At 37.8% G+C, this 21,835-nt stretch overlaps 1 protein-coding gene across 1 annotated transcript; it reads left to right on the top strand.

The window, feature by feature from the left end:
- Positions 1 to 610: 610 nt before the first annotated feature.
- On the top strand, positions 611 to 20,852 carry LOC104529039 (hypoxia inducible factor 1 subunit alpha). The gene is given in 16 exon segments (XM_029086284.1): positions 611 to 712; positions 714 to 757; positions 4,859 to 5,049; positions 6,000 to 6,145; positions 6,247 to 6,331; positions 9,143 to 9,255; positions 10,382 to 10,584; positions 11,953 to 12,059; positions 12,244 to 12,391; positions 13,308 to 13,528; positions 13,715 to 13,995; positions 14,544 to 14,666; positions 14,874 to 15,268; positions 16,113 to 16,221; positions 18,950 to 19,076; positions 19,243 to 20,852. Coding segments are annotated over 16 exon segments (2,547 nt in total). The 3' UTR covers positions 19,395 to 20,852.
- Positions 20,853 to 21,835: the final 983 nt, after the last annotated feature.

Raw genomic sequence — 21,835 nt, 5'->3', positions numbered from 1 at the left:
ATTGTGCTCAAAACCTGGATGAGGACAGATAAGCCTGGATTAATTAATACATGCAGAATAGCTATTTTACTTGGGAACTGAAAACAGCTATAGAAAAAATAGATACAGAGAAGAATCTACCTGATTAGAAAAACAGTAAGTTAGAATGATAGAAAGGCTATGAAATAGATAACAGCAGTAAAGTAACATACAGGAACAAAACCCAGCCTTGATTACTTGTGTTAATTTAATATTGTGTACACAGAGTAATGTTTTCCTTGACACTGGGTGATGTTTTAAGAAACAAGGAGACAAAGTTGACATGCTACATATTTAAAATCTGCCCATTGACTACTTTAAATCTAGTTAGTAAATTTTAATTTAAATTTATGAATTACTGGTGGCATTTCCCAGGGTTCTTTTTGGTTTCTGTTACTGGTGGTAGGTAAATAAGCAGGAACAAGTCACTTTTCAATGTGGCCATTGATGAGTTTGGCACTTGAGGAGCTGAAGACTGTGGGCTGTATTTAGAAGATTGGGGAATCGCTTGTAGAAACGTGCAGTGGTGGGCAGAGGGGTCTTTGGGATGGTATGAGGAACAATCTAGTGTTGGAGAGATGCTGTGGCCCAAATGGTTTATGTGACTGTAACAACAGGAGTTGCACATTGGAGTACAGGGGCCATGTTAACACCTGTGACTGGTGCACCTGGGACTGCTGCTGCCGTGCTTTGTTCTGGAGGCTGACAGGACAAGTCTTGCTTGCTGCAAAAGCCTGCTGTAAAACTTTGCTTCTATTCACCTTGCTGTATTTTAAAGCCTTTTTAATTTGAGGCTGTGAGTGGGAGCCTGGGTAATATCCTTCAGCCGAGCTCTTGGTTCAGCTGCAGTAAATCCTGGTGGTGAAATACCTTTTTGCTCTGGGTCTCTCATTCAGATCCCTTTTAGAACTTGGATATTTATTCAGCTATTGCATGTGAACATCTCTTACAGATAAAATGTGCCTAGTATTGGGTTTAAAACTGTCAGTGGAACACTGCTTTTAGTGCGTAACCTGCTTTGGATTGCTCTCTGCTTCTGTATTCTGGTGGCAGAAATACAAAATGGAAATGAATGTCTGGCACTGGAGTTGTGCAGGAAACAACATACCTGAAAACGCAGGCAATTTCCTGTCTAGCACCGGCATTTCTGATGTTTTCATTGCACGTACAATCCACTCTTCAGCTGAGATTTTCTTAGGAATCCTTCAGTGTTTTTCTTTCATGCAAAACTAGTAGCAGAAGGTTGCAATACAGCTCTTAAGTTCGGGGTTTAGTTTAAATGGAGCTTGGGTTCCTCTTGTCTCTACAGAGTAGCATTTCTGTTCTGAAGACCATGAGTTTTACACATGAGCTCTTCTGAAAATCCCCCTTAAATTTTATTATTTATTTAAGCTGATTTGGTGGCAGTTCACACCTCACTGTTTAAAGTCCTGTTCCTTGAGCTCCCCCTACCTCCTTTTTTTTTTTCTGGTTGAGACCAGGCTCACTTCAGAAATGTATTTTCTTTACAGAAATGCGACATTCTCTACTTGACTACACAGGAATTTGTGGGAAGGTACACGCTGTGATTGTGTGCTTTTTCATTTACTTTGTGCAACTGGAAGTAACAAGGCTTAGAGTAGTTGCAACAGTAAAGGATTTCTTTTTTGACTTTTTTGTTATTATTTGGTGGCATCCCATGTTGAGGTAACTCTGTCTTCATTTGGTAATTAAACCTCATTTGTGAAAGACCTCTTCCCTATTAATTTGATCCATTAAAGAAACGCTCTTTGAAGCTGGTAGTTAATCTTCCTATTTAAATTGCTGGGTTTTACTCAGATTGGTTACAGCTTGTTTTAAACAGCAGCTAAAAATAGCAAACTGTAGTGCTGTACAGTTTAAATATCTATCTATAGTAGTAGCCTTTCTAGAAAGGAAATACCTAGTAAGAGAGGAGACTCTGCTGCTTGGACAGCACCAGTTGGTACCAACATTGCCCTTTTCCTTGAGTTTTGTCCCTTGTAAAGTCAGGCAGCACTCGATTGGTTTACCCTAGGATTAATTTTTTAATGTAAGTGCTATGATTTGAGCAGCATTTCAGTCAGTAATTAATAATTTGATTGTTATTGGTTGTGTGAAGTGTGTTGACTGTTCATGTTGAAGTCTGCTGCCAAGCATGCTAAAACCAGGCAAAAATCTAGAAACCAGCTGAAATATTTTCAAGAATATTAGGCTTTCAGAAAGAAAATACAAGGGAAAGGGCTGAAATTGTAACTTGTGAGGTTAGCATCTATTTTCATCTCTTGTGTTGTCCTTCTCAACATGCTCTTCATGATTCACACGAGCCTGACAGACTTGTAGACTTGAAGTGCACGGCTTTATTGCCAAAGCACGCGGTTTTTAGCTTAAAAGTGTCTGCAGTTGAAAAAGAAGCTGTGACAAAACTGCAGGCATCTAGGCAGGTGGAAACTAATTACTTCCAGTAATTCTCCCTTGAGTTTCTGTCGTAGAAAGAACTTCCCACAGGTGAAGGGATCTTGGATGAGTAGCTAACAAAGAAAAATCAGAGGTATAAAGGTGAATCTGTATAAGGCAGCATAAATACTTGTGTTACCTTTGTCAGTAAAATCTGTGGTCCAAGAAAGAGGATAAAGAGGATCCAGGTGGTTTTTCACCTCCACCCTTAGTTTTCCACCAAGAGAAAAGGTACTCGAGGCCTGTCTTTGGTAAGAAATGTTTAATCAGTCAGGTTATACAGCTAAAATATTTTCTCAGTATTGTTAAAGGTCAGACTTCTCGTAACAACTGTTTCCAGATATACCTGTGTGTCAGGAGTTTCAAGCTTCTCAGACCAAGATATCCATGACCAGAGCAGGAACATCTGTTGTCACAGGGAAACTGAATGTGAGGAAATCTGCAAGATGGGAAATATTATAAAATATTTTAGGCTACCCTTCTGAGGAACACAAGCTTATGTTCACAGAAACCAGAACTATTTTGTCTGGAATTTTTTTTACTACTAGCCCGTAAGTTAGTTTTCCAAAGATCTCTATTATTATTTTGTTGTAATATTAATGTTTCTCATAACATAGAAATACTGTGATATAGCAGCCTGATTTTTGCCACCAAAGGAGAAAATATAATCCTATTATTAGGTCTTAAACCTTATGATTCTGAAAATCAACCTTCTAGTGCTTCCTTCTGCTGGCAGTGGCAGGGAGTAGGAGGAGAGGATGGTGGGGTTGGGGATGGATGGCGATGCCGTACAGTTTTATGAAGCTGGAAAATATGAAGGTAATTGTGGAAGAGATTCTAATGCCTTGCTTTGTCTTTATCAGAGCTTATTAAACTTCTGTCATGTGTCAGTGCTTCCAATGTCAGTCCTGGTAGTATTGTTGCTTGCATGTTTCTGCACAGACTCGGCGTGTCTTTGGCTGTGGTGGTAGCACCTCAGGTAAAGGACTGAAAACGTGTTTGACTATGTACTTTAAATCTGGTTCGTTATTTCGTGTGCAGTATCAGCTTGTGAATCACTTTCTTTTATCATCTGTGGTACTTCTCACAAGATGTACTAATTAAAAAGTGCTTTTGCACAGGTCTTACAGACTTAGCAATGTGAATTTGTCAGTGATAGTATGGGACTTTTAAGTCTAGTGAAATTTGAAAAAAGTAATTTCTAAACTGTTGGTAGTAAATAATGCCATGGTTTATTTTCTGCCTTTTTCAATTAGTGACACTTAATCTCTTTATGACACCATTAAAAGGCATGCAGCTGAATCAGAAAAGCAGTGTATATAGGCATATGTTTATCTTGCAACTTTAATGAAAGTCAGTGGGGTTGAAAGAGGATCCTACAGATTAACACAGCTGCCTTTTGTATCTCAGGTGTCTGCAAAATGAAGATAGGGTGCCCTCAGAAGATATAAATGTATAAAAAGAAAAATGGACAATAATACCATATGCTTTTGTATCACCCATTTAAAAATAAAAGCACATTTACCTACAGTGGCATGATTTCCTCAGGGACCACAGAAACATTGAGTTCTTGTTCAAATGTAAGAAAAATTTGGAGCTCCCATCTGAAAATGCTTAGTTCAAAACTAATGTGACAGATGCATGAGACAAACGTGAAGCAGTGTGGGCACTGGGCAAAAGGAGAATTACCCGCATTGCCGACTGACAGAGTCTCAGTTGTTTCGGTGCTTGCTCTTTGTGAGCTGTCCTTTACTTCATGCGTCCTGGGGGAGGTGAGTCCAACAGACGCCATGGAAGGAGAATGAGGCAACTTCTTAACAGCTGGAATTTTCCAGTATAGAGGAGACAATGGAAGGGGCTATACTGGAGAAAGAGAGCTGGGAAAGGGATGTTCTGGATCATTTGGAAAGCAGGACACCTTATGCTGAATCGATACCCTTGCTTATCTGACTCGTTAGGTGTGCTTTGTAAGGATGGCAGAAAGGGAAGAACTTGAAGAGTACTGCTGGAGCATCAAGCTGGAAATACCTGCTGATGTAGGATTTTGAGTGGACTCAAGGTGTTAGGAAAGAGGAAGGAAACAGGATTTGGAGGCTAGAGAGGCAGCAGTCAAGGTACGATATAAGCACTTCAGGAATAGTTCTGAGTAGGAAGATGTCTGTTTGAACATCTGATCTTGTTGCAAGACTCTGTGGGCTTGCATCTAGTTCTGGCAGAGCCCAACGGCGGCAGAACTCTACACAGAATTGTATTTACACTTTTAGATTGGGGTTTTAAATTATTCAACTTCAGTAACTGGTTAATTGGCTACTGAGCAGCTTAGTTTCAAATGTAACTTGCGCAGAGAACTCAGTTTCCTATATTAACCCCAAATTTCTTTGTGTAGGATTAGCTCGGAGCGCAGAAAAGAGAAGTCAAGAGATGCAGCCCGGTTCCGAAGGAGCAAGGAATCAGAAGTATTCTATGAGCTTGCTCATCAGCTGCCCCTGCCCCACACCGTGAGCGCACACCTGGACAAGGCATCCATTATGAGACTGACCATCAGCTACTTGCGCATGAGAAAGCTGCTAGATGCTGGTAAGTGAATAATGTAGCAAAATCTGGACAAGAGGATGGAGGTATAATGAGGAGGAAGCTATTTCTAAAACCTGTCTGCAGTTAAATAAATAAATACATTGAGTTGCATCCTTTCTATGGAAAGGTAGAACACCTTACAGTAAAAGTAGGCTATTGGTGGTAGGACAGGAAAAATATGTCCACTTTGTTTTTACCTTTCTATTCTGATGATCCTGGGTGGCTCATCGCAGCTGTAGTGCCATTTTCAGTCTCACTTGACCCTTCTCACAAAGTTAATTCCTTTCCTTTAACCCTCTTTTCCCCCTGGAGTTGTTTGTGCCAGCTGTGCTTTACTAAACTGTAGGTGGTTGGTGCAAAGCTGGCTTAACTAAGTGTAGGTGTTTCTCCTTAATGTGAATGGCAAGGAATTTTTTTGTAATTTATACTCCACTGAAGGTGAAGTTATCTAAGGATATGTCTGCCTCTGCAGTCACCCCTCTCTGTGCAACTACAGGAATATCTGAGTTAGCTTATGAACCAGTATCTGTGTAGCATGCCATGGATGCTCTACTGGTTACTTTACTCGTGCATGCCTATCTATACCATCTGGAGGAGTAACTTTGGTAGCTGTACTCTGACATGTCTCCTAGGAAGCCCCTGAGAAAAGTTTGTAATGTCTTTTTGAGAGAAATGGTAATGTTTTTGCCGCATAGACTTTTTCATTAAGGTGGAAGGTTTATTGGATTATGCATAAAAACACAGGGAGTTAACCTCACTCTGATTTTCTGTGATTTGTGATACCATTACTAGAGCTTGAAGCATTTAATTGATCACTTAGATAAGTGAATTATACTGGTTTTGAAAAAGTCCTGCAAGATTGACTCCTTGCAGACTGGTGCCAGAAGTCTTTCCTGGTGGTAACTGAAGAATGGCTGATGTTTACTTAAATGAAAATGTGTGGCTGCTTGTAGGTGAGCTGGAGACAGAAGCCAAAATGGAGAAGGAGCTGAACTGTTTCTACTTGAAAGCTCTTGATGGATTTGTCATGGTTCTGTCTGAAGATGGAGACATGATTTACATGTCTGAAAACGTGAACAAGTGTATGGGACTCACTCAGGTGAAACACTGACATTTCCTAAAACAGTTTCAAATCTGTAAAAGTTGTTACATTTTTCTGTATGTAAAGCTAGACACCCATTTACCTGTGATTTTTTGCAGTTTGAGTTGACGGGGCACAGTGTATTTGATTTCACTCATCCGTGTGACCATGAAGAGCTGAGAGAAATGCTTACACACAGAAATGGTGAGAAGAACAAAAAAAAAGATCTAATTTACTTATGGATAGTTCCTGTTGGCATTAGTGCAGTTGGCTATCAGCCAAAGAAGAAGGTGTTGAGAGAACAAACTATCATGTTTTGTTGCTTAATCTCAAAATAAACCTTGTTCAGAGACACTAATGACAGAAATAAGCAGAATGTTTTGGCAATATCGTAATTGTAGGAGATAAGAGACTTCATTAGTACTCTTTAATCTAAAACAAAATTAATGAATAAGATGGAGTTATTGATGGTTGAAAGAATTGGTGTGCTTACAGAAATAAAATCAGAGGTAGGTTGAATGAGAATGATCTTAAGCGACTGCTGTAGAAAGATCAGGAGAAGTTAAATTGGTGCGTTTGTCTTGATCTGGGCTTCCTTTTACAGGACAACTTAAAAGCAAATGCTTTCCTTCCAGAGATCTGTGGTGGCATACTTAAGACACAAAAAGGATACTGTATTTAGGACAACGAAAAACTAATTGGGGAGTAGCTGGACAGCCCCAAAAAGGGCTTTGGGATTGATGCTTCTCTGCACCTTTTAATTGGTGCATGAAATTGGTATCTCTTCACAGATTTCTGACTCTTTTCCCCATCTGAGGGAGCAGAACACCGTGTTCACATATCCTGTATGCTTTTGAGTTTAACAAATGCCCATGAATTACTGCTTTTATGTCTTCTAAAAGTTTGTTAATTACTAGAAAGACTTGGCAGCCTGCATGCCTCCAAACAAATCTGCTTTACTCAGTTGTTAGAAGTCTAAAATCCAGCCTCTTTAATTCCTGTTCCATCAAACAAGGGTTATATGGATTCTGAATCCAGACAGTGATAAATTACCAAGCCTGACCTCTGCTTTCGTGGAGCATGTAAATCAAATCTTTTATGTTGTCACTCTGTTTAATTCAGTGGAAGTGACCTGATAAGATATCTTAGCGTTAAGGGCTCCAACTTTGATTCTGTAAGCATTTTCTAAACTTGTCTGCCCTCGGTATTGAAGTATGTTTCTAAGGCTGGGTTAGACTTTTCCCCCCTGCCTTTGGAATACAGTAATGAATCGGGGGATGGTGTGGGGAAACAACGTCGCTGAAGCAGTGTAAAAAAACACGGTCTTGTTGCAAAAGCTTATTCTTAAAAATGTCATTATTACTGAGTTTCATGCAAACTAACTCTAGCATGTCTGAATTGACCAGACGGGAGTAAGATGTCTGGAAAGCATTATTGCAAAATCTGCTCTGCAAATGAAGTTGGCAGACAAAAGTCTAAATTACAGTAATAATAGTACATTTTTATATTTATCAGTGTTCCCAGGTTGCGTTCTATTGCAGCTCTTACATCAGTGGAATTATTTGGTTTTGAATTGAGTATTAAATACTCCCCTTTGGGATTGTACAGGTGCAAATGAATACAAATGTGATTAGCAGAAACTGGACTGCATTCTGATTTTACAAAGGTGCTTTTTAAACTTTAAAAGCTGGCAACTGAAAAAATAATGTCCAGTGCTGAATCACGCTTGAGAAAGTTGCTCCATCTTTTACAGTTGCTTCTTAAAGCAGAGCCTTGAGTGTCGGGACTTGGTAACAATAATGTCTGATCTTCAACTATGCATTTCTAGATTGGTTTAACTCTTTTAAAAACATACTGCATTCAGTAAGTTTGGGCTGATTCTCTGAATTCTGCTTTATTTTCTTCCCCAATCAGCCCTCTCTCCTTTATTGAGGATATTTTGATGTGGCATAAAGTAGGCTTGTCCCTGTTAGTCTTTGCCTCTGCTAGAAGCAAGAGGTGATGCAGCATAGGGGCTTTAATGCTTTTCTGATTAATTTTATCAAACTAGTAGCTGCAGTGCAAGCCACCATGAAGTATTTCATAGCTGCTATTGTCTGTGGAGGATGAGAACAAATTATTGTATAAACCTGTGTCAGAAGTAAGCTCATGTGTTCCAAACTCCCACCCTCTGCCATGATTTAGTCCTGACTCCTTAGCACGCCTCAGCAAACTCGCTCTTCCACTGCTCCTTATCCCAGGTGCTCTATTTCCTTCTTCCACACACAGTGGGCTGCTTGCAGCTCTCTGATAGGATCAGTTTGCATTTTGTTTGCCCAGAATAGCCTAGCTAGTAATTGACTCTGAAAGGTTCTCCCCTGTAAAGGCAAAAACTTAAAGCCTGCTGTTGGCAAGTAAGGCTAAAATATTAATGCTGCTAATATTAATTTAACTTTTTTTCCCCCACAATAATCCTAATAATGTGTTTAAAAACTTGGTCCCTGTTTACTCTGAGTGTAAATCACTGTGGAAATATTTGGATGCATGTAAACAGCAAAGTTATTAATTCTAAACTGAAAAACTTAAAATACTGCAGATCTGAAGAGCTACAGGCCCAAAACATATTTGATTTGAACCTCCCTGCAGTCAGTTACCTGCATTTCAGTAGAAATTAACTCAAGAGCCCTTCTCATTCTGCACATACTTTTCTTGTCCTCTGTCACAATTTTAAAATATATTAAATTTTCAATCAGTCTCTCTTCCTCCCCACCCCTTTTTCCTGAAATTTAGGAGTGTGGAGTTGGCTACAAATATGATACTGATCTTAAAACATTGAAACTTCAGTTTTTTGCCTACCTCACAGTAAAACTCATTCTGAAAAGTGTTATTACTGAAAGTGATGTTGGGTTTATCAGTCTTTTTAATTGATTTTTTGGGTCTTGCCCTAGTTTTAGAGTTCTATAAATGGGAGGGTTTTTATGTCTTTGGAAGCTGATCCAAGAGCTTAAGAATTGGTTTACTATTTGCTTTTGCTAGGTCCTGTGAAAAAGGGCAAAGAGCAAAACACGGAGCGCAGCTTTTTTCTCAGAATGAAGTGTACACTGACTAGCAGGGGAAGAACAGTGAATATAAAGTCTGCTACATGGAAGGTAACTAATGCAAAAGAGTATTTATTTATGTAGGTTGGCAGCTTCCTCTTCAGATGTCATAACTCACTATATTTCAACATTTTTACTTCATGTAATGAGCTTGAGTTTCACTAAGTACTTAACTAATTTAATGATTATGCTTCAGTATGCTGAATTTTAATGCTGAATACATTACAGAGGTCACTGAAACAATGTTTTAAAATTAGTTTTTCAAAACTCTTTTAATGAATTCTCTATTTTAAATTAGAGGTCATTTACTTACAAGAAATTAGAATTACTAAATATGTTTGCATAAAGCCTTCTCTGAGAAAAAAATATTTGACACTTCTTATGCTGATATCTGATTTTGATTTGACACTGTAAATGTTGCAGTTGAGGTCTCTCTGAAGGACTTCAATACCATTCTTTCTGAAGCTGCTGGCTATCCCTTTTGTAACAGTTGGAACAAAAAGAGCCCAGCCTGATAACTTTCTGCAGTGAATGCATTTTCTCCTCTGGACAAAAAGTAACCTTTTAGTGTATCGAGTAGTATTATGGCTCACTATTCTTTTTTTGTAACTTAAATGTAGTTATTCTGGATCAAACAACTGCTTTCTTCTTTGCTGCTGTCTGTGAACAATTTCTACTTCAGAATGGTTAAAAAAAAAAAAAAAACAACAAAACACCAAAACCCACAAAATGCAAAACTTGTCTCTTGAAGAATGTATTTGATCTCTGATGTCACTTCTGCAGAAGATCTAAAATGGAGGTTCCTACTATTACTAAAATCTTCAAATGTACATAGTAAGATACCTTTTGCTGAGGCAATTGCTTATCAGTGTCACCATGAATGTAACTTTCAAAGAAGAACAGTTCACAGAAATGCAGAACCATCTAGCATTGCTTCAGCTAGTGCCCAGGAGGAAAGAGTTGTCAGCCTGTGTGCTCATTGCAGTCTGTGTAGCATGAGGAGGAAAACTGCTGCTCTCCTTTAGCCATCCACCTGAAAGAACTGCTGCCTTTCTGTTGCTATCACTCAAGGGGTGGGGAGGGGAAGGACTTTGCTCCAGGTGTGCTGATGGAAACACAGTTGTGCTGTCTGACAGACAAGAACCTAGTCTCTTCTTAAAATATAACTTTCCCGTAGGTACTCCACTGCACTGGACACATTCGTGTGTATGACACATGTGGTAATCAAACTCACTGTGGCTACAAAAAGCCTCCCATGACGTGTCTGGTGTTGATCTGTGAACCTATTCCTCATCCATCAAACATCGAGGTCCCCTTGGACAGTAAAACGTTCCTCAGTCGTCACAGTCTTGATATGAAATTTTCCTATTGTGATGAAAGGTAATATATATTTTTGTACTTGAAAAAAGAATTGGTTTGAAGGATTTGCAGGATCGGTGCATGTTGGGCTGATACATTTACATAGTCTTACTCATTAACTTGATTCATCTGTGAAATGGAATAATTGGTGGGATACTTTGGCTTTTACTAACTGATCAGGATGTCTTATTTAAAAGACAGATTTTTAAATCTAAGGAGGATGCAGGGTTATTACTTTGGAATAAATCCTTTGCCTGCAGTTAACTGCCTGTTCAAACTGGTCCCTAGTGTAGTGGCAGCGATTAAATAGAAATTAGAAGATTCTTTCAGACACTGAAAAAACCAGGAAGGATTTTAGGTTTGTCAAAGATGGTGTTGTATTTTGATGACTGAAAAGAGTGTGTGTGTGTGTGTGTGTGTGTGTGTGTGGAATACTTGTCAGATGCATTTTACTGCTACCACTTCACCCTTCTCCCTTCCTCGGGAGATCAGTGTCTGCTTTCTCCAGTCCAAAAAACCCCCCCAAAACTTGAGCTATACTTTTAATGCAATACATCTGGTGTTGAAAATGAGATTTTGTGTTCTGGTTCAAATTATGGATGTAGTCAAATACATCAGACTGCTCTTGCTATCCTCTGGAAACCTAGCTTGACAAAATGGGGGGAAAAAAAAAAAAAGAAGTGAAGAAAACCATTGGCCTGAAGTTTTTTGTTGATGGGGGTTTTTTGTGTTTTTCATTGGGTATTATTTGTTACTACCTGTTTCCATTTCTTTATAACAAAAACGAACTTCTACATAGTTTTTTCAGTTAGATGCAAAGGTATGTTAGTGCAGGTTATTTTTTATCCTCTGCAGTAACTACTTTTCTAGGGCTGATAGTGTTATATAAAAGGTACTTATTTGGTCGCATTCTGCATGTAGAATTAGGGCAAAATCAAAGCGTTCCCCTGGTTAGCACTGCCCTCTGCGGGCTGCAGGAAATACTGCTGTCTTTAGAACTGGTTGAGTGGGGAAAATAAATCCGATTCCTAACTTCTCTTAGTTGCAGGTTTAAAACTGTTGAAGCACGTCTCTGTTATTTTATTAAGTTCTCATATTTACAAGAGCTGGATACGCTGGTCCATAAGTAGCTGGTCTACCTTTAAGCAAAAAAAAAAAGTCTAGAAAGCAGGGATGGTGAGAAGTAAAATCCCATGCCTGCTGAAATTCCTCTTTTAAAGAATTGTAAAAAATAGCAATTTATTTAAAAATGAAAACTAGTAAACTAGAATTGCTGCTGATGTGTATGGAAGTGACTCATAGGATTTTTCTAGATGTGCAGGCATCCAAATGTATTTGTGCTAGTCCATGTCTGCTTTTATTTAGTAATTTTTTTCCCTTGTTTTAAAGAATTACAGAGTTGATGGGGTATGAGCCAGAGGAACTCCTGGGTCGCTCAATCTATGAGTACTATCATGCGCTGGATTCTGATCATCTGACCAAAACGCACCATGACAGTAAGTGAAAAAGATGTATTTAAAGTCCTCCAACCACAGGAGATGAGATACAGCACCAGGGGAAAGCACCAGAAGAACATGGGCTTTCTTTTAATTGCAGATATGAATCTGCAGTGAATACTTATTTTAAACAGTTTTGGTTTTTTCTACCTGTAATTAAAGCTGGTGTCCTTTCTGCTTTTAGTGTTCACAAAAGGGCAGGTGACCACAGGCCAGTACAGGATGCTTGCTAAACAAGGTGGCTATGTCTGGGTTGAAACTCAAGCGACTGTTATATACAACACTAAGAATTCTCAGCCACAGTGCATAGTGTGCGTAAACTATGTGTTGAGGTAAGTTGGGTGGACATTGTTCTTCTTTGTCAGCATTTTTATTGAAGACAAACTCGGATTCTGGTGGCACTACATGTTTTTTTCAACTTGCTGAGAATGTGATCCCTATTGAATGTGTTATGATGTTATTATTTCCTAACAAGGAAACTTTGCTTAGAATACTGCTGGTCCTAGGGTTAGGAATTGAAAAAAATACATGTTTTTTTGATCTAGTGAAGTCAGTGGGAAAATCTCTTCAGGCAATGAGTGTAGGGCCAGCCTCTTCTATACTATCGCAGTGGAAACCATTGAGAATTTGTGTGTGTTCTAGACAACTCTCTAATCTTTGTCCACAGTCTGGAGCAATTAATTTCACTAATAACTTTTAGACATGAAGTCAGAGCAGCAGTGATGCTGTCTTTCTTAATCCCATTTATCTTTTTCTTCCTTAGAATTCTGCTTTTAATTGAAAGCTTCAACTGAAGGCAGACTTGTTGACTGTTTTTTCTGCAGTTGTGCAATAGTCCTAAATTAGTTATTCAAAACTTTAGTGAACGTACCAGTATCAATCTATCAACTTATTGGATGTTAATTTTAAAGAAAGAAAAGTGTTTTAGGAAATATTTAACTTTTGGACTTACTTTCTCAATGTTTTCAGGAAAGCATTTTTATTTTTGTTACTTTTTTTGATGGCACAACAATTAGTGCTTGCTTTATCTATTACATTTGAGGAAAGAATGAGTAAGAAAAAGAGAATTCTTAAAGCTTCTATGCTGGTAATTTTGTGTGTGGCGTTTTGGTGGGGTTTTTTTGTTTGTTTAGTTTTTTGGTGGTGTTGGTTTTGTTGTGGTTTTTTTTTCCCCCACAACTTACAAACTGTGAAGCCTGAATTTATTCCTTTTAGCTGTTCTTTAACAGTCTTCTTCCTCTCTGACAGTGGAATTGTTCAGAAGGACTTGATTTTTTCCCTTGGACAAACCGAGTGTATGCTGAAACCAGTGGAGTCTCCTGATATGAAAATGACCAAAATATTCAGCAAAGATGACCTGGATGATACAAACAGCCTATTTGAAAAACTTAAACAGGAACCAGATGCTTTAACTGTGCTGGCCCCAGCTGCTGGAGACACAATTATCTCTCTAGATTTCAGCAGTAATGGTGGGTGTGCGTTTAAATTGGAGAGCATGCTAATTAGTAAAGTTAATATTTTTACAGTAAATGTCAAAAAATAACCTCCCAGTATCATTTGCCTAGTGGTATTTCAGCTGCTGTTTAGATTTAATGAGGTCCGTAGACACGCACAGTATTGTTACTTAGGTTGATGGTTTCTTTTAATTTTTATAGAGTCTGATGAACAACAATGTGATGAAGTTCCTTTGTATAACGATGTAATGCTCCCCTCATCCAGTGAGAAATTGCAGAATATAAATATGGCAATGTCCCCACTACCTGCTTCTGAAACTACAAAGCCACTTCGTAGCAATGCTGATCCTGCACTCAATAGAGAAGTTGTTTCAAAGCTGGAGCCAAACACAGAGCCACTCGAACTTTCTTTTACCATACCTCAGGTGCAAGAGCAACCAACCAGCCCTTCTGATGCAAGTACCAGCCAAAGTTCACCTGAGGTTAGTTACGTAATTTGGAGACACTGTCATTAAAATGTCTGTGCTGTTAGGGCTCGTGGAGCAAATCTGGTTAAGGATGCAGCCAAGACAGGAATTGAAAAATTATTTTGAAGTTGTGACTTAGTTAAGCTCACGCCATGATCTGAGGAAAGAGATAAATCTGCATACTGAGAATTATCTTTTTGTTAAAGTGAGTCATGCAGATGCATACAATACCCCCTGACAGGACTAAGAGCTTGGGATTGGTCTTTCTAGAAAAGAATAGTTCAGAGACAACTTCTGTAAACAGCAAATTAATTGCAGTAAATTACTGTAGAGGCTACTTCCAGGTTCAGACTAATCACGTACTTCCCAAGGGGGGTAATTTTGAGTGTATACTGATAAATGTAAGTTAAATGTAAGTTTTTTTTTCCTTCCCCATTTTAATTTTGTGCAACTATAGCTTGGAATTAGTTTTTACATTAGAACATTTTTCAGAGAATCTGTAGATACAATGCAAAGTGATGTAACGACAGAAATTTAAAACTCTGCTCAAAATGTTTTCACAGCCCAGTAGTCCCAACGACTACTGCTTTGATGTGGATAATGAGATAGCTAATGAATTCAAACTGGAATTAGTGGAGAAACTCTTTGCGATAGATACAGAAGCCAAAAATCCATTCTCTACTCAGGTAACGTACATTTAACTTAAAATTCTGTATCATCTTAATACTTATTCTCAATGTGCTTCTGTTTCTTTTAGAGGAACCTCTTTCTCTTATAGAAAATAAACTGCAAAAAAACCCCTGTAAGGATTTGGTAAAAGGAAGAGCCTTAAGAAAGTCATGAAGTCATAGCTGAGATGTTCTTACATAATTTTTACCTCTCGTGTTTTCTAGGAAACTGATTTAGACTTGGAGATGTTGGCTCCTTACATCCCAATGGATGATGACTTCCAGTTGCGCTCCTTTGATCAGCTATCTCCACTGGAAAGCAGTTCTTCTGGCTCTCAAAATGCAGCCACCATTACCATATTTCAGCAGACTCAGACACCGTCAAGTACTGCTGATGAAATAAAACCAGTGACAGAAAGTGTGGATGATGTGAAGACGATAATTGTTCCTTCATCTCCTGTCCACATAATCAATGAAACGAGTAGTGCCCCGGCATCACCTTACAATGGGAACAGGAGTCGAACTGCGTCTCCAATCAGAGCAGGAAAAGGAACGTTGGATCAGACAGAAAAATCGTGTCCGGGAAGGCCCAGTTTGCTAACAGTTACTCTGAAAAAAAGGTATTTTAAAAGTGAAGCTTAAGCCCTAGTATCTGTTCAAGCAACTAGATATAACACACTTTTAAATACTGCAACAGTTGTGTGTTGTCCTCAGCATTCTACTTCAAAGTAGAAATCGGTGTGTTTAAATTTGGACATTTCAAACAAGTTTTTTTGATGTAGTAAGCTTCCCTAAAGTTAATTTCACAGGAGCTTTTACATAAACATCTTATGTAATAGGCAGCTACTCTGTGCAGACTGTGTTCATAATTTTGTTCTGCTCTTGTATCTGACATGCAGCCTTTGTAAAAGAACACAGTAGGCAATTGACAAGTAGTTAGTTATACCTACACTATATTTCTAGTGCTTTTCTTGTCCACTTGGTTATGAGGTAAGAGGTGTCTGCAGTCTGTGTGCTACAGGTATTGCTTTTAAAACGAACCGTATTTCACAATGATGGACTGTGGCATTTGTAGCAGATATTAATCACGATAGAAAATTCTGCAAAGTCAGACATCAGACCTTTGATACATAGAGCTTTATCTGTACGTAGAAATATTCAGCATAAACTTTTCCTCACCCTTCCCTCCCTTCCTTCTGTTGAAAGTGAATTGCTGAACTTTAATGCTTTGTTTTCTGCAAAGACTTTAAAATTTTTGTTATAACTCATTCTGAGCTTCACAGCAAGATTAAAAGCTAACATTTGTATGTTCTTAGACAATGATTGTTGAAATGAGTCAATCATGGAAGCAAAGTAGTATAGTTTATAAATTCAGTTCTGTGATATTGTATGTAAGTGTCCACAAAAGAACAATGGCTTGAGGATAGTAGAAACGTCTTAACAGCCTGAATCAATTTTTCTTAGATCTACTGCAATGGATGAAGAACTAAATCCAAAGATGCTAGCTTTGCATAATGCTCAGAGAAAACGAAAAATGGAACATGATGGTTCACTTTTTCAGGCAGTTGGAATTGTGAGTTTTGTTTTATACCATTTTAAAATATTCACTTGTAACCTTGCGATTTCTGAAATGAGGCATCAGTGCAGACTCCTGAGTTTAGCTGTTGGTATACAGTGGAATCTTGGGACCAGAGATAATTGTTTGATAGTGAAATTCTTCAATATATGCAGCTACTCTGATTTTACTGTCAGCTGTTTCAAAATTGCCTTCTATACCTAAGCACATTTCTTGATTAAGTAGAAGATACTCTTTTGTGAACATGTATGTTCTTCAGTAGAATATATGCAAATGTAAGACATCATATTTAAATTTATAATTGTCATATTTATTTCACTTTTGAATTCAAATGCAATTTTCATATTTGTCAATACTGGAGTTAGTGTTCTTATGTTTCTTTCTATGCTTTCATTTTTCCGTCAAGTCTGAGAGTCCTTTATTTGGTCGGATAATAAGACCATCTGAACCGTAACAGAAGAGAATTAATATAACCTAGCAGATGTATATTATTACCACTTTCATTTCATGTACACTCTCTCTAGTATTAGTGGTTATGATTGTGAGTACCTCATCATCTTCTGTCTTAGCATTTCCAAAGAAGCTTTTTAGGTATTCTTAGATTTGTGCCACTCAGTTGGGGCTATCCAGCTTGTTATTTTCTGCAAGGGTATTTTGTCTCCGTGATCTTTGTCTCTTACTGCCAGTTCTTAGTATTTTGAAATCTCGAGCAGTTATTTCTCTTCTTGCCTTCACTGCCAGTTCCCACTTACTTAAGTTTTTTGCACAATTGATTCTTAGTTCCTCTACTGCAATGTAGCCTTTGAGATTCTTTATCTCCCAGGTGTAGTCATCCATCACGTCCTACAGTGCAGGATTATTTTTCTTCTGAACTGTGAATTATTCCTGTATTAGGTTTCTGGTTTGGGCATGAAACAAACCACTGTATATTGTCTTTATCATTGCTCTCCTCTAGAAAAGCTGAGAAAGTTTTTATATGTTCATTTTTTTTCTGAGGCAAGCAAGCTTTATTTAAAAAAAAATCATACTTGTGTCATTGTTTTCATTCTCTAAATGCTTTGCACTTTCATGTATGGTGTTCTGTTGCTTCCAGTAGCCCTGTAAGAATTCACAGCTCTGCAAGAAATTGCGTTGCCTTTGATTGCCTCTTTCTCGTGCGATGGTGCTACAGCTGTCATACAGCGTTGCTGATGAAATATTCAGAGTAGCATGGCGTGTCATTACACAAGCAGTGCAGTATTAACTGCTGTAAGAGTGTTCAGGCTTCTACGCTTAGCGCCTTTTTAATGCTTAAAGATTCAAACTTCATCCTTTGCTAAACCTTTCTCTTTTCTCTGTATCTGACAAAAGTGTTAGAAATGCCTCCGTGCTTTCTGCGCAGTCAGAAGCTGCATTTTCCACGTAGCAGGGTCTTACTGACGTGATTTCAAGCAAGTGGTTTTGTTTGGCTTTTTTCTCCACAGTGGATTTCTAAGAGGATGAACTAGGCCTTGCACACACACACATGGAAGAAAAATTACGTTAAATCCAGAATAAATGGTATTCTGAGGTTGTGCAAAAACTTGCTACAACTTCTTAGCTGTCAGGAAGTGGGACTTATTTTGCAAAGAGTGGAAAATAAGTGAAGGGAAAAGTAAAAAAAAACCACTTTAGTTTTCTAGAAAACAAGAGAACTAGACAAGGACAAAGATGCATTATAACTAAGATTGTTAAATGATCTGAATCATTACATTGAAAAAGATATGAGCTATAGCTTTCTTAGTGTGAAGAGCTGTATTGCATTCACAGTGGGGAAAAATAAACCAGCAACCATGTAGGTGACTGACCTCACTAGGAAATGCAGCTTCTGAGATATTTAACTAAACTTCTATTATACAACTGTCCTTTTGACTTGCATGGATGTTTTATAACCTGAAAACCTATGTTCTTCACTATTTCAAGCGTTCAGGGTAATGGAAGCATTCTGAAATACCTTTTCCTCCTTTTGCAGCAGTCAGTACTACTAACAAGACAAAACTTTGCAGATTCAACTACTTTTTGCTAGCAGATTTGATACTAAGATGGTGTTTTTTCCTTCCATCCCATCTGTTTCGCTGGTAGCTTCTTACTTATCCTAATTATAAGGAACCTTTAAAAGCTTTCTAATCTCCATTATCTTCTATGCTGCTGTCAAAACAATATGCTAAGGAGCCATGTCTGCAGTAGAATGGATTAGGACTGCATTCCCCATGAGACTTGGGTCAGATGGCTTGGTGGAAATAACTGGAGTGCAAGTAGAATTTACATCTTAAATTTAGATAGAACCAACCTACCGAGATTCCTGAATCTCCTGTCTACACTATTAATTCCAGTGCAGAAAACCATTAGAGACTTCAGTGAAAACCTGATGCTTACTCACACAAGAGCAGTGGTAATTAAATGGGTGTGAATGTGTACATGTACATGCTCATCTTGAGCATGGTAACTGATGATAACCAGGATTTAGTAATTGTTTTCTGTAAGGGAAGTAAGGTCTTGACATCTGATTCGGTTTTCTTTTAAATAATTTTCAAGGCCAGTGTACTTAGAAATAGATTTCTCCCCAAGTTCTGAATGAAGTCCAGTTTAAATTGTACCAATGCCTACGTTCGTAATTAGTGACAGGAACTGTTAGTTTGGAAGAGCGATGCGGAAGGCTAGAAAGATACAGTATTCAATACACAAGATTTATTTCATTTTTTTCTAGGGGTCTTTATTCCAGCAGACAAGTGACCGTGGAGGAAATGCATCGCTTGCTTGGAAACGCGTAAAGGGATGTAAAACAAACGGTCATAACGGAGTGGAGCAGAAGACAATCATTCTACTATCAACTGGTTGGTATCTGCTTTTAATATGTAGAGGGGGGTGGAGGGGGGACCGTGTGAAAGAGAACTGAGTGACAAAAACATATCCAAACTTACCTCCTTTCTGAACAGTTTTGGAGGCAAGGTTAAGGGTGGTGAATAAAGTGCACTTTTTCTCCTTCCCCTCCCTTTTTAGACATAGCAAGTAAACTTCTAGGGCAGTCGATGGATGAAAGTGGACTACCCCAGCTCACGAGTTACGATTGCGAAGTCAACGCTCCCATACAAGGCAACAGAAACCTGCTACAGGGTGAAGAACTGCTCAGAGCCCTGGATCAAGTTAACTGAGCTTTCACAATACTTGTTCCTTTTTTGGACACTGGTGAATCATCACCTAAAGCAGTCTATTTATATTTTCTATATCTGATTTTAGAAGCCTGGCTACAGTACTGCACTAATTCAGTTAGTTCAGTTTTGATCCCCTTTCTACTTACTTTGACAGTCTTTTTAATATGTTCTTTATGTAACAATAACTCAAACTATAGTGCATTTTTATAATTCTTTGGTACACACACTTTTAAGTCCATTACATTTAAAACACACTTGCAATAGCAGCTTTGAAATATGCACCTGATTTAAAAAAAAAAAAAAATATATATTTATTTTTTGGCTGGGGAGTTGGTCACCAAAACTTATCATGAGTAAAATGTCAACACAGGAAAAACTGGCAATACTTCCATCCTGCTCTTTATAGGTAGTTGGAAAACTTGTGCTCTCTTTATGTTCAAATAAGTTTTTTATTTTAATAGTTTTTATAAGAAACAACAATGCTTTGCAGCAGTGCATTGTAGCCACAATCGCACAATATATTTTCTTAAAAAATACCAGCAGTTCCTCATGCAATATATTCTGCATTTATAAAAACTAGTTTTTAAGAAGAATCTTTTGTTTGCCTATGAAATAATGTTTAAACCTGGATTATGTCATTATTTTAGTCACACTGTAATATAAATTGTTCTTAAATGCTGTCTTATGCTTTTGACTTAAATGAGTGTGGTTAGTCAAAGGAAAGGCTTTATCTGGAAAGGGCTAGCAGCATTTGATTTGGATACGTTCTCGATTTAGAGAGAGTTTGATGTTCTTAAAGTAGTCACTTTGCCAGCTTAAGAAAAAAAAATTCCCTGCCTGTAGTTGTTGAAGTTAATGCTAATATTGTGTATGATCTTAAATCTAAATGTGCAGCTTACCCTGTGTGGTATAGGTGATATTTCAAGCAGATTGTAAAACATCTTGCATTGTTAGCAAAGTTTTATCTAGTACTTCATTGAGTTGCTCAATATTTTGATGTTTTGGTTTTATGCACCTTGTTGCTATTAACATCCATGTTTTCATGTAGATTTCAATAACTTGAATATATTTAGAAGCCTTTTTATTTAGAAATATATAGTTGTCACAAACATCTTATTTTCCTATATGTACTGTACAAAACCTTCATTCACTCATTCTTTTGCTCTTTGTGGTTGGATCTAACACTAACTGTATTGTTTTCTTACATCAATAAACTATATGTGGACCAGGCCCCCTTGGGGAGTGTGTTATCTGAGAGAAATGAGATAATTTATATTTTTGTTAGTGGTTATTGTTCATCCGTGTTCCCTTTTTAACTTAGAGTTGATTGGAAATCACTGCTTCCTTATTTTGATTGTAACATCTCTGCATTAATTATTTGAGCCTATTCAGTACTGAAGTATCCTAGACAGTGTTGTACTACTGCTTGCCAAAGATGTTAAATTTTTAAATCTGTTATCACACCAGTTAGCAAACTTGAAAGTGAGGAGACAGTCTATTTGTGTTACTTTAGAGTGGAAAGACTCTTCCTTATGGACAGCTTAAAGGCTTTTCTCTGGAAGCTTTATCAAGGTAACACTGGAAAGCAGGAAAAAGTAAAATTCACAGGAGCGATCAGTTAAAGATACATTTTTATCACAAAACTGCACGATTTTAAAAATTAAGCTAGTACTTGATGTTAAAGCTTGTTCTACATTCTCATTTAGGTTCCTGCTCTGGCAGGGGGATTGGACTGGATGATCTTTCGAGGTCCCTTCCAAACCCTGACATTCTGTGATTCTGTGTGATTCTTGTGCTGGTGACTCAGTAACTTTGACTCGGTAACTCTTCTCATTTCGCTGTCATAAAACATGATGCTACTGATATATACAACCTTGTGATGTGTAAATATGGTCAAGATATTCTGTGCATTGTTCAAACTGTTTTTTAAAGAAAAACCCCTTATCTCAATGTAAGAAATCAAATGTGTAGGGTCACAAGAATTATTTCTGCAACTTTGGTTTCATTGGCCTCAATTTTGAGTCTTTTGAAATCAATATAATGGTAATAAACTTAACCCATTTCTTAAAATTACTGTTACTGTTTCACTGAATCAAGCATTTTTCAAACTGACACAGCTGTACAACTAAATGGAGACTACTGGCTACCAACTAAAAAAAAAAAAGATAGCAGAAGGCTATCTTCTTTCATGTAGATTTTGATAAATCTACATGATTTATGTAGATGTATCAAAAAATTGATAGCAGAAGACAGCTGCATACTTCTTAAAGTTTGAGTAGAAGTTGTGAAGAGAGGAGAAGGTGTGTAGGTTCACTAAGCTAAAGCTGAAGCTTTATGCAGAGAACACTTTAATATTCAGTAGGTGTATAAATTCAAAGATTTTTAATGCAACCTTTAATTGTACAAAAGCATAAAAAAGCAGCAGAGCTACTGCATTCCTG

This window comes from Antrostomus carolinensis, unplaced genomic scaffold (assembly GCF_000700745.2).
Source record: "Antrostomus carolinensis isolate BGI_N321 unplaced genomic scaffold, ASM70074v2 scaffold32278, whole genome shotgun sequence".
Classification (NCBI taxonomy): domain Eukaryota; kingdom Metazoa; phylum Chordata; class Aves; order Caprimulgiformes; family Caprimulgidae; genus Antrostomus; species Antrostomus carolinensis.
This window is presented reverse-complemented; position numbering and strand designations above follow the sequence as displayed.